Source organism: Lagopus leucura, unplaced genomic scaffold, assembly GCF_019238085.1.
Source record: "Lagopus leucura isolate 7727_CA_CO unplaced genomic scaffold, USGS_WTPT01 Super-Scaffold_100071, whole genome shotgun sequence".
NCBI classification, from domain to species: domain Eukaryota; kingdom Metazoa; phylum Chordata; class Aves; order Galliformes; family Phasianidae; genus Lagopus; species Lagopus leucura.
The window spans coordinates 70064-89164 of record NW_024962313.1 but is presented as its reverse complement, the minus strand read 5'-3'; the positions used below and the strand labels follow the sequence as shown (position 1 = coordinate 89164).

Genomic DNA, 19101 nt, shown 5'->3' with positions numbered 1-19101 from the left:
GCCCCCAAACTATATGAGGAGATCCCACCACCTCTAGAACAGTATGAAGCAGCCCCCCCATCCCTATATTGGTGTGAAGGGTCCCACCAATCCCACAATGGCACGAAGGAGCCCCACAGCCCCCAGCAGTTTTAAGAGGGTCCCACAGCCCCACACTAGTGTGAGGAGTCCTGTCACCCCCACAGCAGTATGAGGGGTCCCTCAGCCCCTCACCAGGCCCTGGTGGGCTCCCTGCTCTCGGGTGGTGGGAAGAAGGTGACACGGGGCCGCACACCACCCAGCTCCTCCATGGCCCCACGCCCCCCATTGTGCATGCAGCGCTACCATGGAATCAGTGGAGTGGGGAATTCGGCCCAGCCACTGCAGTGTGGGGCTGGCAGGTGACAGAGAACAGGGAACACGACACAGGACACTGGAGACAGGGCTGGCCATGCCCCAGCTCAGGCTAGTCCTGCTCCATGTACTCATGGTAGTGTTCCCACTGTGAGCCATACTGGGGGCTGGGCTCAAAAATGAGGCAAAACCTCATTAATGACGGCAGTGAGAAGCATCCATGTGGGTTGGTCATGCCCAAGGATGAGGGGAGGAACACGGTGGGACAGGCTGCCTGGAGAAGTTGTGGATGCCCCGTTCCTGGAGGCATTCAAGGGCGGGTTGGACGGGGCTCTAGGCAGCGTAATCTAATGGCTGGCCACCAGCCCATTGCAGGGAGGCTGCAACTAGATGATCTTCCAGGTCCCCTTCAGCCTACGCTCTGTGCGTGGCCTTCTTTACACTTACACTCGACGCTGTTTGTTTCCCAGGGAAGGAGGAGCAGCAGTGTCCACCACTGCTGCCGGACGAAGGCGCGGGCTATGACAGCCGCGCTGCACCTCCATAGGCACAGGCTGTCCCGCATCACCCCCTGCCTCTACCTCAGCGATGGCGTGGCTGCGGGCAACGCGCAGCTCCTGGCTGCCAACCGCATCACCACCGTCATCAACGTCTCCCTTGAGTTGGCCAACATGTTCCACCCCGGCATCGAGTACCTGCGCATCCCGGTGGCCGACATCCCCACAGCCCGCATCTCTGCCTGCTTCAACTCCGTTGCCGACTTGATCCGCAGTGTGGGTGAGCGCGGGGGCCGCACGCTGGTGCACTGCGCAGCCGGGGTGAGCCGCTCAGCCACCGTCTGCATAGCCTACCTGATGAAGCACCACGCCATGTCGCTGGCCAGTGCTCACGCCTGGGTCCGCTCGTGCCGGCCCATCATCCGGCCCAACAACGGCTTCTGGCGGCAGCTCATCCACTACGAGTATTTGCTGTTCGGCATCAACACCGTCCGCATGGTCCACTCGCCCTTCGGGATGATACCTGATATTTATGAAAGGGAAGCTAGGATGATGATGATGTTCTGAGTGTGGCCCAGCTGGGAACCAAGGCAAGCAGAAGGCGGAGTTGCAGCAGAGCTCTGAAATAAACTCTCGCTGCCTGCCAGTGGTTGGAGTCTCTGCAGCTACAGGAGGAGGGACTGGGCTGTGAGCAGAGGCTGGGGGCATGCTGTAAGGCCGTACAGCATCGTTCATGCCATGCTCCCATTGGCAATACTGAAGCCACTCATCACGTGCTGCTGTTGTTTCATTTCAGCACAAACTGTGCTTACAAAAAGGCAGGGTGTTCAGAACAGTACCAAGGTTTGTTTTTCCTAGTTGGGATATGACTCTGGGTCCGAACACAGCAGACCAATATCTGTTCTTCTGCCGTGGTTGGGAGAGACCAGGAAAAGCACAGTGCTGGGAGAGACCTACTGACATCCTGCTCCTTGCTGCTGATCCCTCTTCCTCCCCTACCAGATTCCCCAGGCCTGGATGCAGCAATGCAGGTGGGGTCTCACCCCCCCCACTTCAGGAGCATCACCCAGCATGTGACACAGGGACAGCATTTACTCAGCCAGACTTTGTCTTTGCTGCCTCCCATCTGCAGATCCCTCCCTGCTAGCACTGCCTTACCCTGGGGCAGCAGCTAATCCCTGTACAGAACATTTCAATGGCACTGTTAGAAGGGGCTGGAAGAGATGGTAAAGTCCCCACACTGGGGACACAAGAGCCATGGGGGTGTCAGAAGGCACGGGGCCATGGCAGCTCACTGTCTTCTGCAGGGATGGAGCTGGGAGCTGCCCCATGCCTGCGCCCCTTCAGGACACCCCAGCATCAGGAATGCCAGCAGGCTGAGGTCACGGCCTGAAATACTCAGAGAGGGGACAGCCACCAACACTACAAAGTGTTAAAAAGAGGGCAAACCAGGTAAAGACTGGGATCCTGGCCCAGCACTGCTCCTCCAGCCCCTGGCAGGGGACAGTGTGGGTGCCAGGCTGTGCTGGGGGCTTTTCCTGGTGTCCACAGTGAGGTTTGCCCTTCAGAAGGAAACCCAAAACGCCATCTCGTCCTTCCTGCTATGGAAAAGCCTCTGAAATCTGAGCCCTAAAAGCAAACAGGCAGAAGGGACAGGCACAGCTTGTGCCTGCCAAGCCCTTGGCAAGGGCACGGGATGGTTCTGATAGCTCAGCGCCCCTTGGGCACTTTGTGGGATGGGCACCACTCCAGCCCCAGGTGCCCTGGAGAAGCTGGCACCAACGGCAGTGGCCCTGTGGCACCGTGGTGGCCCTGCTGTGAGGAGCTGTTCCCGAGGTGTTTCTGCAAGCAGCCTCAAGACTCACCATCCCAGTGAGTGGAAGAAAGACAGCATTTGAGTCTGGAGCCCCAGCACATGCGAGGTGGCTCAGGCTAAAGTCTCTTGTCACAGCCCCCACTGGGAGCGGGGGCTCAGGCGGTCTGGGTGCGATGTCATGGCAGCCAAGAATGGAGTATGACAAAAATAGAGCTTTATTTCAGAGCTGTCCCAGTGCCACTGCACCTCCTCAGGAATACGCGAGTGTGCAGTGTCCAGCGTGCCCACCGTGCCATCACCGACAGCAGGAGGGTGACATCACTGGGACACCAGCATGGAGGTGGCACGCAGCACCCCAAGGGTCCAACGCCCTCCGTCCCATGGGGGCACGAGCTGTGTGCACGCATGCCCCATGCTCACTCCACCCAGCAGAGCTCAGTAGTGATGTGCACACGTGCACACACACAGAAATGCACTGGCACACACAGAATCTGTGCACACGCTGAGCCTGTAAGGATCCCCACCTGCAAGGATCTGCACACACTCGTGCACAGACGCTCGTGCACGTGCTGACAGGCTCATGCTCTCAAGCACAAAGCTGTGCACAGAGCATCACTCGCACACACAGTCTGTGCACACCTGCACAAAATGCTCTGCACACGCACTCCACACGCATAGACTGCCCAGCAGCACACGTGCCCACATGTATGAGACCTGCTTGCACACGTGGAACCTTCACACACCAGCACTCACACACTCCTTGCACACACTGCCATGTGCAGACGCACTCACACCTGCAGAGCCCGTGCACACCAGCACACGTGTGCCCCGTGCACAGAGCTGTGCACACAAACACTGGCATGTCCAGAACATGCATGTACAGAGCATAAACATGGCCGTGTGGACCGACATACGTGCACGCACAGTGTGCACACCAAACACACACGTGCACACGCTGCTGTGCACACCAGCACCCTGCGTGAGGACACAGAGCTGTGCACACCAGCACACTTGTGGGCATATCGTGCCATGCACGCCAGCACAGATGTGCTGTGCACACCAGCACACACATGTGCATGTTGCTACACACACCAGCACACACATGTGCATGTTGCTACACACGCCAGCAGGCACAGTGCCACGCACACCAGCATACAAGTGTGCAAACAGTGACACGCACACCAGCACTCATACATGGACACGCTGCCTTGCACACCTGCAAGCACACAGTGCTGTGCACCCCAGCATGTACGTATGCACACGGTGCCATGCACACCAGTGCAAATCAGCACAGTTTTGTGCACGCAGCGCCAAGCACGCAGATGCACTCCAGCAGACGTGTGCACACAGTGCCATGCACACCAGTGCACGCAGAGCTGTGCAAATCAGCACAGTCCTGTGCTCTTGGTGCCAAGCACAGCAGCACGCAGACGTGCAAACAGAGCCTTGCACACCAGCTCACGCAGAGCTGTGCCACACTCAAATCCCACCACCTCCATCCCTACTGGTGCCGGGGGGGCCGGTGCTGCAGCCACACGGCCCAGCGCCGTGCAATGAGCTGTGGCTGCTGGTACATGAACATCCCAGCCAGCGTCAGCGCGATGCCCAGGTAGCTGAGCGCGCTCAGGCGGCTGCCGAAGAGCAGGCGGGAGAGCAGCAGGTTGCCCACCACCGTGATGTTGCCCAGGAGGTGGATGGTGAGGGCGGAGGTGAGGGACAGGACGCAGAAGCTGGCCAGGTTGTAGAGGACGGAGCCCAGGCAGCTGAGCAGCACGCAGCCCCAAAGCGAGCCGTCGTAGCGCAGCACGCCCTGCCACGCCGGGGCCACCTCCAGTGCCACGGCTGCCCCAAAGAGCAGGCAGAAGCTGGGCAGGGCGGTGAGGCACAGCAGGGATACGGCGTCCAGGCGGCCCTCCTGCAGCAGCAGGCCTGGGGGGGACAGGGCAGAGTTAGATAGAGCCCCTGCTGCAAAAAACAGCCCAAAAATCACTAGGAGAAGGGGTGCCCTCAGCCCACCCCGGCATCCCATGGCATTGGGGGTGAGTGAGTCCAGGGGTGGCACATGCTCAGCTCTCATCTCCACCACAGTGCCCACGATGGGGCCAGAGGTGACACATAAGTTCCCAGGCTATTCCACCCTGTCCCCACACCCATCCTAATCCCAAAATCATCCCACCTCCATCCTCATCCCTATTCCCCTCCCAAACCCCATTCCATCCCCATCCCCGTCCCGTAGCCCTGTGAGTCATGGGCTGTGGCTACAGCAGTGATGCCCATGTGAGTCATAGGTGGAAGAAATGCTCCCAGCCCTCCAAAAAAACAGTGTGGTCAGGGTGCTCCTCCCCACCGCCTGCCAAAGACATCATGGCCTGGGTGACTCTGCTGGCCATGGCCAGGGGCCCTGAGTGGGGACAGCACGGCTCCACATGGGGACATGCAGGGGATGGGGATAAAGGGATGGGGGTGGGATGGTGGCTGGGATTGGGATGGGACAGGGATAGGATGGGGATGGGACCAGGAGCAGGCACAGACCGGAGAACAGGGGAACAAGATGGTCACACCGAGGTGACAGTGGAACAGGGTGGGCAGGGGGTGATGCTGGGGGTGGGGCGACACTGGGGAAGGGGCAGAACAGGACATGGGACGGCAGCGGGTGGAGTGACAGCAGGGCCACGAGGTGATGCTGGGACAGGGATGTCCCCAAAACTAGAGGGAGCAGCAGTGACACCAAGAGCATCCCTGGGACCCAGAGCACCATGACGGTGCCACGAGTGCTGGCACATCCCCGGTACGGCATCACCGGGACATCCCGAAGGCAGACAGGCGGCACTTACTCTGCTGCAGCGACTTGAGGGCACGCAGGACGGTGGCAGCCAGGAGGACGCAGCCCCCGGGCTGGTGGAAGCGGACACCTCCGGCGATGCTGCACACAGCCCCGGCGCAAACCGGTCCCATGGCCGCGTACTGCAGCGGATGGTGCCGGCGGCCCCGCAGCAGCGCCGATAGCAGCAGGGTGGCCAGCGGGGCGGTGGCGTGCACGGCCTGAGCTGCGTCCAGCGGCACCAGGCTCAGCCCCAGGTTGCCCAAAGCCACGCTGCCGCAGAAGGTGAGGCTCAGCAGGTAAATCCGTGCGCGGGGCCGGACGGGCGGCGGCGGTCCTCGTACCCAGCCCAGCGGGTAGCCCAGAGCCACGGCCGCCAGCATGTGCAGGGAGGAGAGCAGCAGAGGGTAGCGAAAACCGTGGGCGGAGAAAATCCATTTGTTGAGGCCGGCCAGAGCGGTGCCGGTGCCCAGCCACGCCGCGACGGTGAGCACCAGCCGTAGCGGCGGTCGTTCCCCCGGCTGTCCCTGGTCCGGTCTGCGGGGACGGAGGGTCCCGCCGGCGGCCATCATCGCTGCTTCATCGCCACCGGGGCACCGAGGACACATGGCAAGGATGGACGTGCGGCGGGTTCAGCCGTGGGATGCCATGTTCGGGCAGCGCCGGTGCGGAGGAGCAAAGTTTGATGGCGGGGAGAGAAGGCGGGCAGGGTCCTCCCCGGCAACCAGCGCACGTCAGCGCGGTGCGGGCAGGCGAGCGGTGATGCGGGAGAGCGGAGCGGCGGGGATGATAACCGCGCGGGGAGCTGGGAGGCGGCGGCCGCGCATCCCCAACAGAGCCGGGGGAGCGGCGACGGCGGAGCAGGGACGGCCTTCCCGGTGACGGAGGGGCTGCGTCAGTGTCCCCGGGTGACTCATAGGCGGGCGCCGTGGCTCGCAGGACTGGCACCGGCATCAGTCCCCGCCCCGTGCAGCACCCCCAGCACAGGCTTTGTTTGGGTCGACTCCAGGCAAATTTGGGACTGAAGCATCCCAAGGCTGGGCCGGAACGGTCCCCACCGATGCCATCACCCTCAGCCCCTGATGTCGGGGCAGACAGTTGCACCTCAGCTGCTGAAATCTCTGTGATCCCCATTATGGTGGTGGCCCTGCCTGGGACACGAGCAGCTCCAGGGGGTCGTGCACTCTCGGGAGCATTGAGCACACCATGACCCGGAGGCTTTCAGCCACCCGAGCAGCAATGAGGCCACGGAATCCCAAGCACAGAGCCCGGCTGTGCCCAACCCCCACCCCCATCCTCCTCCTGCCCAAGCGCACAGAGAAAGCACGGCACAGCCCGGAGGTTCTGCAGTATTTAATTGCCATCAGCCCCACAACCAGCCCCACTACCACTCGCTCAGGCGCAGGATGACAGTGTTCCCATCCTTCGGTCTGTAGTCAGCAACACCTGCAGAGGGACACAGTGGCCAGGGTGGCAGTGAGGTCGCAGGGTCAGGGACACATCCCTGTGCCCCCATATCTCTGTGTCCCCCCATCACTCACCCATATGCAGGCTGGTGCCAAGCCTGCTGAGCAGCTGCCAGTAGTGCCGCTCCTTTGGCCTCGCAGCCATGCCTTGCACCGAGGTCAGGAAGGGGCCATATGTGGTATCCTGGGTCTCAAACCTGGGGGCAGAGCAAGAGGAGGGATCTGGGAGTCCCAGGGACACAGCGGAGGGAACGAGGACAAGAGGACAGCCTCAGAGCCCCCTGACCATTGGACCACTCACGTGAAGTTTTTAGATCCCTGTGGCGGGGCTGCCCTGAGCAGATCCAGAAGCGAGGCCCCAGCAGGCGCAGACACCAGGCTGTCATACAGCAGCTGCTGGGGACACCCTGGCACCGGGCACTCCACCACCAGCCGCACAGTCACATTGTGTGGCCCCAGGGGCATTGGCTCCAAGAAGATGGGTGTCAGTGTGCCTGGGACAAAGAGTCACAGTGGCATCGGTGCCAGCCCCACACTGGCCACCCAGTGCCCCATATCCCCTGCTCCTACCCAGCTCCTCCTGGCACTGCATGGAGGCAATGCTCAGGTAGCTGCGGCCGTTCAGAGCGAGCAGCGCTTGGGCCATGGTGGCAGCACTGGTGAAGCTGTCCAGGTGACGCAGCAGTGCAGCCATGGCACGGCCGTATGCTGTCCTGCACGTGTTGGTGGCGATGAAGACCTGGAAGGGGAGGAAGGAAGGAAGTGCTCAGGCAGGGCTCAGGCTCAGACCTTCACCAAGAGCCACTCACGCTCCTGCACTTGCTCCATGCCAATGCCCACACTCACCTGCATGGCCAAGGGAGTGCTGAAGGCGTTCCCAATGAGGCCGTCTGCTCTCTGTGCCTCCACCAGCCTCGCCTTGGTCCTGTGCACAGCTGCCTGCAGCTCTGCTGCCAGCCTAGCCCCGATGTGTTTCTCCTTCTCCAGGCAGGCGAAGGCCAATGCTGCCACTGCCTCTGTGTCTGCAGGGGTGGCTGTGTCAGCCCAGATGCTGCACGCCCACCCCATGGTGGATCCACTTTTTGGGTCCCTGCTGTCTCTTACCCACTGCATTGCCATCCACGTGCCTGAAGCGCCGGTGCTGCTCGGCCACCAGCAGTCGCTGGATCACCTCCTCACGCACTCGCTTGTGGTGGACACAAAGAGCCAGCACGCCCAGGCTGTACTGGTAGTAACTGGTGAGAGGATGGCCGTGATGCCGGGAGCCTGGGGACAGAGCACCGCTGTCACAAGAGCCAGCTGGTGGCAGCAGAGCTGCAGTGTCAGCACTCATAGGGTCCCTGCTGTAGGTGGGGTACCTCACCTGCCCAATCCTTCTCCAGGTAGTACTTGAGCCACGTCACAGGGAAGCGCTGGGTAGTGGGGTCTGGTGGGGGGCAGGTGGCACGCAGCCCCAGCAGGTAGAGTGCCAGACGCCCCGTCTCCGGCACGGAATCCCTGCGGGCAGTGGGGTCAGCACATGGAGGAGCACGGGAACCTCCCCATCCCCATCCCATCACCTACGTGTCGCGGTGCTGATGGCCATGGGACGGGCGGCTGGCTGCGTGCAGACTCCTGCAGGGATTGGCATCAGTGGGACTACAAAAGGGACAGGGGCCGTCCCACTGTGACACGCTGGGGACCTACCGGCCGTAGAGACCCTGGAAGGTGTCCTGCAGGTTCTGCAGGTAGCGCTGCTCCATGCTCAGATCGTGCTCGTTGCCGAGACGCAGCCCCACGTAGATCCCGGGGTCGGCATCCTGCCCCAACTCCATCGCCAGCCCCAGCAGTCGTGCAGCAAACGCCCGCACCGCCAGCGCTGCCTCTGCTGGAGCTTCTGTCGCCAGGGGTCCCCGTGAGGATGGGGGCAAGGAGTGAGCGCAGCCCAGCGCCGGGGGACGCGGGGAGGACAAAGAGCGTCGGTGGCGGTGGGAAGCGGAGCGTCCTCACCCCACGTCCTCACCCTCTACCCCGTGAAGCTGAACCCCCAAATTTCGCACAACGCTGAGGGAGAGGCCGAGCATAGAGGGGACACGAGGCAGGAAAAGGGAGAAAGGGAACGGGGGAAACCCAACGCCCGGCACCACTGCGCTCCCACCCACAGCCTGGCCCCGGGGGCCCCGCGTTGGAGCATGGATAGGAAGCATTCGGGCGGCTCAAACTCACCGCAGGGCCGGGCGGGCAGCACCGCAGCCTGCAGCAGGGCCAGGAGCAGCCACATCGCGGCGAGGGGACGGCGGGTGGGTGACAGCGAGTGACAGCAGGCTGAGCGGCGCCGAGCAGGAAGGCGATGAGTGAGGCAGTTCCGCACTCCGGGGCCGAGTCAGCAGAAAGGGGCGAGGACTTTGGCTGGAGGCGAGAGCGGGGCGCAGATAAGGAGCAGCAGATGGGGTGGTCACGACCCTGTGCGCTGGGTCAGCCACAAAGCGGGGCAGGTCAGGGGCACCGAGCAGGAGACGGGCCGCTGGCACAGCAGCGTGACGGGACGGCGGCGGCCCCGGGAAGAGGTTACGGGGACAGCGGGGCTCAACGCAGAGCCGCGGGGATGGCACGCGAACGGCAACGCGCCCATCCTGCGGCCCAGCGCCCACCGGCCGCCCATCGCACCGAGGGCAAAGCCACGCCCCCTGCCGTAGCCACGCCCACAAGTTCTCATCTCGCCCCCTGCGCGACGCCCGCGCCCCTGCGGAGGCCCCGCCCCTCTCCTCTCTCCGTCCCAGCGTGCCCCGCGCCGAAGGACCCCGCCGCCCGGCTTGGAGCTGCCCGCTGCGCGCCTGAGTGACCGCCTCCCTTCACTGCTCTCCGTCCCCGCGTCCCACCCGCACCCTTCAGCCCCGCTGAAGCTCGGGACTGCGCGGGCCCGGCAGGGTTCCGGTGCAGGCGCGGACCGGTTTGGTGCAGGCGGTGCGAGGGCAGCCCGGGTCCTTCGGCGCGGCGGAGCACGAGGCCGTGGCAGCGGAGCCATGGGCGGGCTGGAGAAGAAGAAGGTAGCGGGGGGTACGGCTGCGTCCCGGCCCGCGGCTCTCCCTGTTTCCCCCTACCTGTTTCTCTCAGTTTCTCCTCTGCTTTTCCTTATTCTCATCCCCATCCCTCGCGGTTTCCCTCCAGGTTCCCCCGTTTCTCCCCGTTCCCGTCTTCCAGCCCTCCCATTTCTCCCGGTACCCCCACGTGCATCCCGTTGGGGCTCCCTCGGTTCTCCCCCCCGTGACCCCTCTGTGTTCCCCCCCAGTACCAGCGGGGCTCTGCCACCAACTACATCACCCGCAACAAGGCACGCAAGAAGCTGCAGCTCAGCCTGCCCGATTTCAGGTGGGTCACAGCCCCTGCAGCACAGCCCCATCCATTGCCTCCCGTGGGGTGGCCGTGTGATGGCAGAGCTGCTGGGCAGCAGGCTGACACCCCATCCCTCCTCAACAGGCGCCTCTGCATCCTGAAGGGGATTTACCCCCATGAGCCCAAGCACAAGAAGAAGGTGAACAAAGGCTCCACCGCGGCACGGACCTTCTATCTCCTCAAAGACATCAAATTCCTCCTGCATGAGCCCATCGTCAACAAGTTCCGGGAATACAAGGTAATCAGTGCACTGAGAGCTGGGGGCTGTGCTGGCCCTGCAGTGCTCTGAGCCCTGCTCTGCCTGTAGATCTTTGTCCGTAAGCTGAGGAAGGCGTATGGGAAGAGTGAGTGGGGCACAGCGGAGCGGCTGAAGGACAACAAACCCACCTACAAACTCGACCACATCGTGAAGGAGAGGTGAGCCCACGGAGCCTTCGCTGGGGCCGTCCCTCCTCAGCAGCACACATCCTTCTCTGGGCATTGCTGGGCATCGTGTAGAGTTTCTGGGTTTGTAGAGAAGCTTGTGAGATGTGAGTGATGAGGGAGTTCTTGGCTGTTGTGAATGGCTCCAGGTTCTCCATGATGACACTGAGAACTTTCCTGTCCTCCCCTGAGTTTTCCATTGACACTCTGGGAGAAAGACCCAGCGTGCCAATGCAGGTGGTTAATTTACTGCCAGAGGAAAAGGAGATGACCCACAGGAGAGGGGGGAGCTGCTCTGGCAAATCTCTGCATTGTCCCGGTGGTGTATGGGAACTGACTGTGTCAGCAGGGAGAGAGGAACAGCCCTGGGAGCTAAGAGCTGCCCTGACGTGCTTTATGGAATGGTAAAGGTGTTCTGTTGGAGCTGCGGGGTCACAACATTTCTTCCTGCCCCAACATGTGCTCAGGGCTCTCATCTCAGAGCAGGAAACGACAAACCGGGTTTGTTGTCCCCCAGCTAGGGAGGTTCCTGACTCCCAGCGCAGTCCTGAGCCCTGCAGTGCTGTCAGAAGGACTCTGTGAGACTCTGGATGTCCAGCAGGGGTGCCCTGACCCCACGGATTGCCTGGCATTCCACAGTGACTGCACTTGCCCACCCCTTGGCTGCATGAGGTCCCCACCAGCTGCTGCAGCTCTGGGGTTTTGGAGCCAGGTGTGATGGCATCATTTGCTCTTGCCTGGCTGCAGGTACCCAACCTTTGTGGACGCACTGCGGGACCTGGATGATGCCCTCTCCATGTGCTTCCTCTTCTCTACCTTCCCACGGACGGGCAAGTGCCATGTGCAGACCATCCAGCTGTGCCGGCGCTTGGCTGTTGAGTTCCTCAACTACGTCATCGCCTCCCGCTCACTGCGCAAGGTGGGGACTCCATGGAGAGATGGATCCTGCTGCCTGTCCCCAGTGCTCCTTTGCATCCTTGCTGTCCAGGGAAGGTTGGTAAGAACCAGGAGCACCTGTAGCCTTCATCACGCTCTTTTCCCACCAGGTCTTCCTCTCCATTAAGGGTATCTACTACCAGGCAGAGGTGCTGGGGCAGCCAATCACCTGGATCACCCCTTACGCCTTTGCCCACGATGTGAGTACACGAGACCTGTGCTGTTATTGTTGTTCCCTTTCCTAGGGCTGGGGTGGGGTTTTGGGGACGTCTGCTCGGTCTTGTGCCAAAGAGACAAAACAGGTGAAGGCCAGGAGGCCTTTGGCAGCTGTGTATCGCACAACCCTTCCTATCAGACTTCAGTGCTAGGCTGTGCCAGTCTACTCAGCTCCTTCTTTTCTCTTTCTGTCAATTATTAAAATATGTTCTGCCCACAAATTGAAGATTAACTGGCAGTTAGCTCGGATGGAGGTACTGGGGTGAGTTGATTCTTGTATCGTCTTTGCACACTCCTTGTGCAGCCATCCCAAGACGTAGAGCTGTGGGTGCTGCTGGGCCAGAACCGCTGGCAGACAGGAGCTCATAGCTGCTGTAGCGCTCTCCTTTTGTCCCACGGTTTTTGGGATTTGGTTAGGTCAGAACATTCCCAGTTTGTGGCCTTTGGTACAGCCCATGGCGGTGTCACCTCTGCAGCATCCCCTCACTGAGCCCATAACTTTCCTTGGTCCCTTGCATCCTGGCTGTCGTGGGGGCTAGCTGTATTCCTGCTGTGTTTCAGCTCCTGGCCCTGCTGTTTCTTGTCATGACCTGCACGTATCACCTGGAGGAGCAGCTTCATTCCCTGAGCTGGCCCTGGGTGAACAGCATGCTGTCCCTTATTAGGGAATCTGCTCCCTCATCCTTGTATCCTTCCCCTCCCTGTGTGCCCACAGCACCCAACAGATGTGGATTATCGTGTGATGGCTACCTTCACTGAGTTCTACACCACCCTGCTGGGCTTCGTCAACTTTCGTCTCTACCACTCACTCAACCTGCACTACCCGCCCAAGGTAAAGCCACCACCGGCCCTGGGGACGCGCCAGGCTGGTGGGAGCAGCTGCTGCAGGGAGCATTGCTCCTGGGGACTTGTATGGGTGATGTAAGGGGCTGAGGGGGAGGATGTTTGGGCAGACCACGCTTGGGAGCTGTCTCCCCACCTTTCTGTTTGTCTGCAGATCGATGGCCAAGCTGAGGTTGAGCTAAAGCCTGCGGAAGGCAAGGAGTATGCTATGGATTCAGAGAGCTACCTGGAGGTGAGGGGCATTGCTACCTGCATGGTCAACATGAGGAGTTTGTGTGCAAGGACACTGTGTGTCCTCAGTGTCCTGGCTGGGGACCCCTCCTGGTGTGGGGCACTGGTGTAGGGGCTGAGGAGCAGAGCCTGACCCATGCATGGTGGAGATCCCAACTTCTCATCCCTTTGCTGTGGCCAGAGGAGGAGCTGTGCTTGGTCTTTGGGGCTTCTTCTGTGACCCCCTATTCTTTTTCCCATTCCAAAGCCCTGGCTGAACCTTATATCTTGGTCTCCTCAGAAACTGTCAGCTCTGAGCGCCAGCCTGGCACGTGTGGTGGCTCCAACCCAAGAGGAAGATGTGGAGATGGATGAGTTCCCTGTGGAGGGGGTAAGAGCCTGGTGTCCAGGGCTGACTCACACTGTGTGCTATCTTGTCCTCAGCACATCTTACGGCTGAGAGAAGGCTGTCAGTGCCCAGTGTGGGACAGGGAGGGCTGGCAGGAGAATGGGGGACAGTGAGAGCAAAGAGGGGCTTGGCTGTGCTTGCATGTGGGGAAGAGGTTTGACTGCTTTGCCCCCGAGCAGGAGACTGCTGAGCAGATGGATGCGAGGAGGAAGGAGCAGGAGGCCCTGGAGAAGCACAAAAAGCTGTTTGAAGGGCTGCGCTTCTTCCTCAACAGGGAGGTGCCTCGAGAGCCCCTGGCCTTCATCATCCGGTATGTGATGGGAGGTGGTCCTGCAGCTCTACCACCTCCTGCTGTCCTTCCCTTTCCTCTCCAGTAGCATTGCTGAGGCCACTGTGAGCCCAAGAGCGTCTGCTGTGTGACCAACCTCTTGGTGTGTTTGACTGGCAGGTGCTTTGGTGGCCAGGTGTCCTGGGACAAGTCCCTGTGCATCGGTGCCACTTATGATGTGAGTGACCCATCCATCACCCACCAGATTGTTGACCGGCCCCAGGTGGAGCAGCAGGTTGTGGGCAGGTGAGCCAGGTGTCCCATCCCCAGAATGGCCATCTAGGCTGATGGATGGTCCTGAACTCTCCCTTGCTCTGTCTGCTCCCAACCTGCTTCACTGCAGTCTGGCAGCCTCTTGGACACCAGAACATGGGGCAAGAAGGCAGTGTCTGACCCCCAACCTTGTAACCCTCTGCCTCCAGGTATTACCTGCAGCCTCAGTGGGTTTTTGACTCGGTCAATGCCAAGCTGTGCCTCCCTGTAGCCGATTATTTCCCCGGTGTGCTGCTACCCCCACACCTCTCACCCTTCGTGACAGAACAGGAAGGAGACTACATCCCTCCAGAGAAGCTGAAGTTGCTGGCCATGCAGCGGGGCGAGGACCCAGGTGATGTGAGGCTCCCAGAGCTGGAGAGAATCCAGACAGTGCTGCTGCTTCAGCAGAGCTCTGCCTGCTGCAGGGCCTCCATGTTCCGCGGTCAGTAACAGTGATCTCTCCATAGGAGAAGAGAGTGAGGAGGAGGAGGAGGAGGAAGAGGAGGATGACAATGATAAAGAGGAGGAAGAGGAGGAAGAAGATGAGTCCGAAAAGGAAGAGGAGATGAAATTGAAGAAGATGGAAGAGCAGAAGACTCAGAGCAACAAGGTGCAGTACATGGCAGTGGGGTCACAGAATCACTGAATGGCAGGGTGGGAAGGGACTCAAGGATCATGAATCTGCAAGCCACCTGGTCTGGGGGTGACCAGGGAGGACGCTGTGTCTCTTGTATTACCACTGACCAGTGTGGATGTGCCCTGGGGAAGGGCTGGCTGCTGGCACACACAGCCCTGAGCTCTCTGCTCTCTGCAGGCACTTCCCGTGAAGGTGACTGCTGGCAAAGTGCGGCTGGAGGACAAGCAGCGCCTGGAGCAGGAGCAGCAGAGCGAGGAGAAGCGCCTGGCCATCATGATGATGAAGAAAAGGGAGAAATACCTCTACAAGAAGATCATGTTTGGAAAGAAACGCAAAATCCGAGAGGTATGAATGTAGGGATGCCCCAAGCCATGGATCCCTGTAGGTCATCCCAAAATCAGTTTGCAGCTAAAGATATATCCTGGTCTGTCCTCATCTTGTAAGGAAGGAGTGACCTAAGGAAGGAGGCCTGCGCCTCCCCACCTTTGGTTGCAGGGGGGAGCTTTGCCCATAGCCTTGCAGCCCTGGTCTCCCTGCCCTGCTGTGAGGCTTGGCAGAGCTGAATCCCCTCCTCCAGGATGGCTGCACCATCACAAATTGGTCCCACACTGCATGTTTTGAGTTTTCGTTTCCTCTCTGTACATGATGAGGCAGTGAGGATGTTGATCTCTGGTGCACAAGGCTGAGACTGTACAGGTCTCTTCCCCAGCATTACCAGGCCGCAGGCATTCAGACTCCCTGAGCAGAGCTCCCTGTGCCTGCCTGGGACCTTAGTGTGTGGCCAGCAAGTGAAGCTCAGGGCACCACTGCTCGTCTCCATCCCCTGGTATCGAACAGCTCAGTGGGTCTGAGGTTGGAGCAGCTCTTGGTGTGTGGGGACAGACCTGACTGTGGGTCTGGGGTTGTGTTTCTGTGCAGGCAAACAAACTGGCTGCGAAGAGGAAAGCCCACGACACTGCTATGAAAGAGGAGAAGAAGAAAACCAAGAAGGCGCGACGAGCGTGATGAGACTTCGGGACCCCGAGGAGGGGCTAACCCTGCCTGGCTGGAATGGCTGCAGCAACCATCATCTGTGGGAGAAAAACCCTCAGCTTTCCTCTTGGGACAGAAATACTGAATTAAAATATTGCCCATCAGTAAATACACCTCCTGCTGTGCCTTATCCAGGACTCCTTCCACGCAGGAAGTGGAGGAGTGATCGTCAGTGCCACTGCCTGTCCTGAGGGTCAGTGATGTGGGCACATCCTCTGTGCTCCTCTTTCAGCGTCCTCAGGGCAGCGAGTGGTGCCTGAAGAACAGGAGGCCAAGGGAAGCTTTGGGCTCTTGCAGCTTCCTCCCTCTGGCATTGTTCACTTTGCACACCCGCAGCCCTGGGATGTGCAGACTGCTCCTGTCCCACCTGCTCTGGGGCTGCTGGCCTTGCTGGGACCTGGTGGTGTTGTGTTCAGAGGGGTGAGGGGTCCAGCATGAGAAGCAGGCTTTGTGCTCAGCATTGGAGAGGAGCCCACCTGCCACCCAGAACTGAGCTGTCTCCGCCACCCACACTGTGGGCTGCATTTGGCCTCTGCTTCTATTGTATTGCAATTTTATTTTTTTTTCTAATTAAAACGTGATGCTTCCCTGTGCCATGTGTTGTCTGTACCCTTGTGGCAGGGCCACGGTGCAGTGGTGTGTGCCCAAACCCTGGGCTCAGCCAGGAGCTGTGGATCAGTCCACGAATGTCACCCAGGGCTGGAGGTGACTCAGCCCACAAGCTCTGTGGCACTGCGTTCTCACCTTGCACCTTCTCACTGTGCACCATGCCCTATTCCAGCTCTGCAGGTCTGCCCCATCCCTGCTGGGTGCTGTCACCTCCCAGGGCTCGCTGTGTGTTCCTGCACTGGGGAGGCACAGCCTGGGAGCACCCAGAGAGCATGGGGCTGCTTCCACCATCCCTTGGGAGCAGCATGGAGGTCACAGAGGGCTGCCCAGCAGCGTGGAATGTGAGAGCCCACAAGATGTCCTGAGCCTCACAGGGCAGTGTGAGGCTTTTATCAGATCTGGCTAGACCTGGGCACTGCAATTTTAGTGTACATTCTTTTTTGTGCTCCTTTGCCACCTTTTCACAGAATCACAGAATCACCCGCGTTGGAAGGGACCTCAAGGATCATGTAGTTCCAACCCCCCTGCCTAGCAGGGCCACCAAACATACCAAACCTAACCACTCTCCTTGTAAAGAACTTCCCCCTAACATCCAACCTAAATCTTCCCTCCTTCAACTTGGATTCATTTCCCCTAGTCCTGCTGTTGTCTTTTCCATTCCTCTTCCCTTTTCTCCTGTTTTTCCTCTTCCTTTCCTTTTTTTTTCTCCTTTTTTTCTCCATTCCCATTTTTCCTCCTTCCCTCTTTTCCTCGTTCCTTCCTCCTTTCCTTCCCATTTTTCCTCCCTTCTTCCCTTCCTTTTTTTTTTGCTGTGAAGATGTATGGGACTGCTGAATCACAGCCTGAACCTCTAACCATCCTATCACCTAAGGTGAGCAATGAGTCAGCCACGGGAGCACAGGTGAAAGCAATTCACCTGTGTTGCAGGAAGGAGTGGAGCCTGGCTGCACCTTTCCTAGACCCATTTAAGAGCTGGCTGCCAGTGGGGAAGGATCTCTTCTGGAGATCCCCTCCACCAAAGTTTCCTTTTTTCCCACAGACCCAGGATAGGGTGAGTGTCCTTTTCTGCTCCAGTGTAATGATTACATGAGCCAAGCTCTCGACTAGACTAGATCATCTCTATATTCATTGATTGTACAGGAGGCTACCTTCAGAGCAGGTAAGAACTGCACCGGGCAAGGGATCTGGAGTGAAAAAGGCCAATGAAAAAGCTCTTTCTAAGGCTTTTTTGAAGCCAGCAGCAGTGCTGTGCTTGCAGCACTCGCAGGGTGCTGGCAGCTCATGGGCAGGCTGCTGGGCGAGCAGGGGTGGAGCTGGTACTTTAGTGGCACAGTTTAAATGGCCTATAAATGTACCATCACCCATCTTGGCACATGGTAAGCTTTAAATGATCTTGAGAGGGGCGGAAGCTGGTTTCTGCTCACAGAGAGCAGCAGGTAAGTAGCGCCGCTGCTGCCCGCTGAGAGCAGGGATGTTCAGCGGGGGAGCACAGCCTGCAGTGCCCACACGGTGCTGCAGCTGGAAGGTTGCAGGTGTCAGATGCTGGAAATGGGAGGTGAGCAGGGGGGCGATGGAGGGTCTGCCTGGGAGGGAGCCTAAGGCGAGGCGGTCGCACCTGGAGGCTGCCTCCATCAGGGAAGAGAGAAGGGTGGTTGTGGTGGGTGAATCCCCTCTCAGAGGAACCCAAGGCCCCGTTTGCAGACCGGCCCCAAACCACCAGGAAGCGCGCTGCCTTCCTGCAGCCCGGGTCAAGGGCAGAACCAGGAAATCCCAAGGCTGTTAGGTCCACTGATTATTTTCCACTGCTTGTAGTTCAGGTGGGCAAGTGATGAAATCGCCCACAGGAGCCTACAGATGACAAAAAGAGATTTCAGGGGTTCGGGGCGTTTAGTTCAAGGGGCCGGAGCTCAAGTGGTTTTTTGTTCTATGCCTTCAGGAGCAGTGAGGGACACGGAGCGGGCTTGGAAAGCACAAGCAATGAATAAATGGCTCAGAGGCGGGTGCTGAGCCAGAAACTTTGGGTTCTTTACTTGGGGGGCAGTTTACTTGGCCCTTGGCCTGTTGTCTGTCAATGGAACCCACATATCTCACAGGGGGCAACAAATCCTAGTGCAGGAGCTAGCAGGGCTTATTGGAAGAGCTTTAAACTAGCTACAGTGGGGGAAGGGGACAAAACAAAAAGAGATGAGCCCAGGGGAACGATGCTTGAGCTGGGGGTGAGGCAGGTGGCTTGGCTGAAGTGCATCTACACCAATGCACCCAGCATAGGCAACAAGCTGGAGGAGCTGGAAGCCTTTGTGCATCGGGCTGTGACCTTGCTGCTATTACCGAAACATGGTGGGACCACTGCCACGACTGGAGTGCTGTGATGGATGGCTACAAGCTCTGCAGAAGAGATAGATGAAGAAGGAAGGGTGGTGGTGTGGCCTTCTATGTTCTGTGATTCTGTGAAAGACTGTTTTGATGTTGAAGAGTTTGGGGTTGGGAACGATAAGTTCTCAACTGTCTGTAGGTAAGGATCGGGGGGGAGCTCTGTAGGGACAACATCTTGGTGGGGGTCTGCTACAGAGCACCTAATCAGGATGAAGGGATGGATGAGGCATTCTGTGAGCAGCTCGCAGAAGACACACGATTGCCAGCACTCGCGCTCATGGGAGACTTCAATTTCCCTGCTACGTGTTGGAAATACAATACAGCACAGAGGAGGCAGCCCAAGGGTTTTTTTGAGTGCATAGAAGATAGCTTCCTTACACAGCTGGTAGGAGAGCCTACCGGGGTGGTGCCCTGCTAGACCTGCTGTTCGCTAATGGAGAAGGACTGGTGGGAGATGGGAAAGTTGGGAACTGTCTTGAGCACAGTGACCATGAAACTGTGGAATTCTCTGTTCTTGGAGATGTC

The 19101-nt window shown here is 59.3% G+C and overlaps 4 protein-coding genes across 4 annotated transcripts; 2 read left to right on the top strand and 2 right to left on the bottom strand.

The window, feature by feature from the left end:
- The first annotated feature begins 854 nt into the window (after positions 1–854).
- On the top strand, positions 855–1397 carry DUSP18 (dual specificity phosphatase 18). The gene has a single exon (XM_042887009.1). The coding sequence runs from the start codon at positions 855–857 to the stop codon at positions 1395–1397; it is 543 nt and encodes a 180-aa protein (XP_042742943.1).
- Positions 1398–2838: 1441 nt separating this feature from the next.
- SLC35E4 (solute carrier family 35 member E4) lies at positions 2839–6286 on the bottom strand. The gene is made up of 2 exons (XM_042887032.1): positions 5481–6286; positions 2839–4575 (listed from the first exon to the last, which is right to left on the bottom strand). The coding sequence occupies exons 1-2, from the start codon at positions 6073–6075 to the stop codon at positions 4148–4150; spliced, it is 1023 nt and encodes a 340-aa protein (XP_042742966.1). The 5' UTR covers positions 6076–6286; the 3' UTR covers positions 2839–4147.
- A 519-nt stretch (positions 6287–6805) lies between these two features.
- On the bottom strand, positions 6806–9558 carry TCN2 (transcobalamin 2). The gene is made up of 10 exons (XM_042887033.1): positions 9139–9558; positions 8620–8809; positions 8497–8547; positions 8297–8430; positions 8038–8199; positions 7780–7955; positions 7504–7672; positions 7235–7427; positions 7009–7130; positions 6806–6913 (listed from the first exon to the last, which is right to left on the bottom strand). Exons 1-10 carry the CDS (start codon positions 9191–9193, stop codon positions 6852–6854), a joined length of 1314 nt encoding a protein of 437 aa, XP_042742967.1. The 5' UTR covers positions 9194–9558; the 3' UTR covers positions 6806–6851.
- Positions 9559–9888: 330 nt separating this feature from the next.
- Positions 9889–16185, top strand: PES1 (pescadillo ribosomal biogenesis factor 1). Its single transcript, XM_042887014.1, has 15 exons — positions 9889–9959; positions 10202–10281; positions 10390–10543; positions 10613–10722; positions 11476–11647; positions 11775–11864; positions 12596–12712; positions 12878–12955; positions 13235–13324; positions 13522–13652; positions 13791–13916; positions 14093–14277; positions 14393–14535; positions 14740–14907; positions 15481–16185. The coding sequence occupies exons 1-15, from the start codon at positions 9936–9938 to the stop codon at positions 15565–15567; spliced, it is 1755 nt and encodes a 584-aa protein (XP_042742948.1). The 5' UTR covers positions 9889–9935; the 3' UTR covers positions 15568–16185.
- The last annotated feature ends 2916 nt before the right edge of the window (positions 16186–19101 follow it).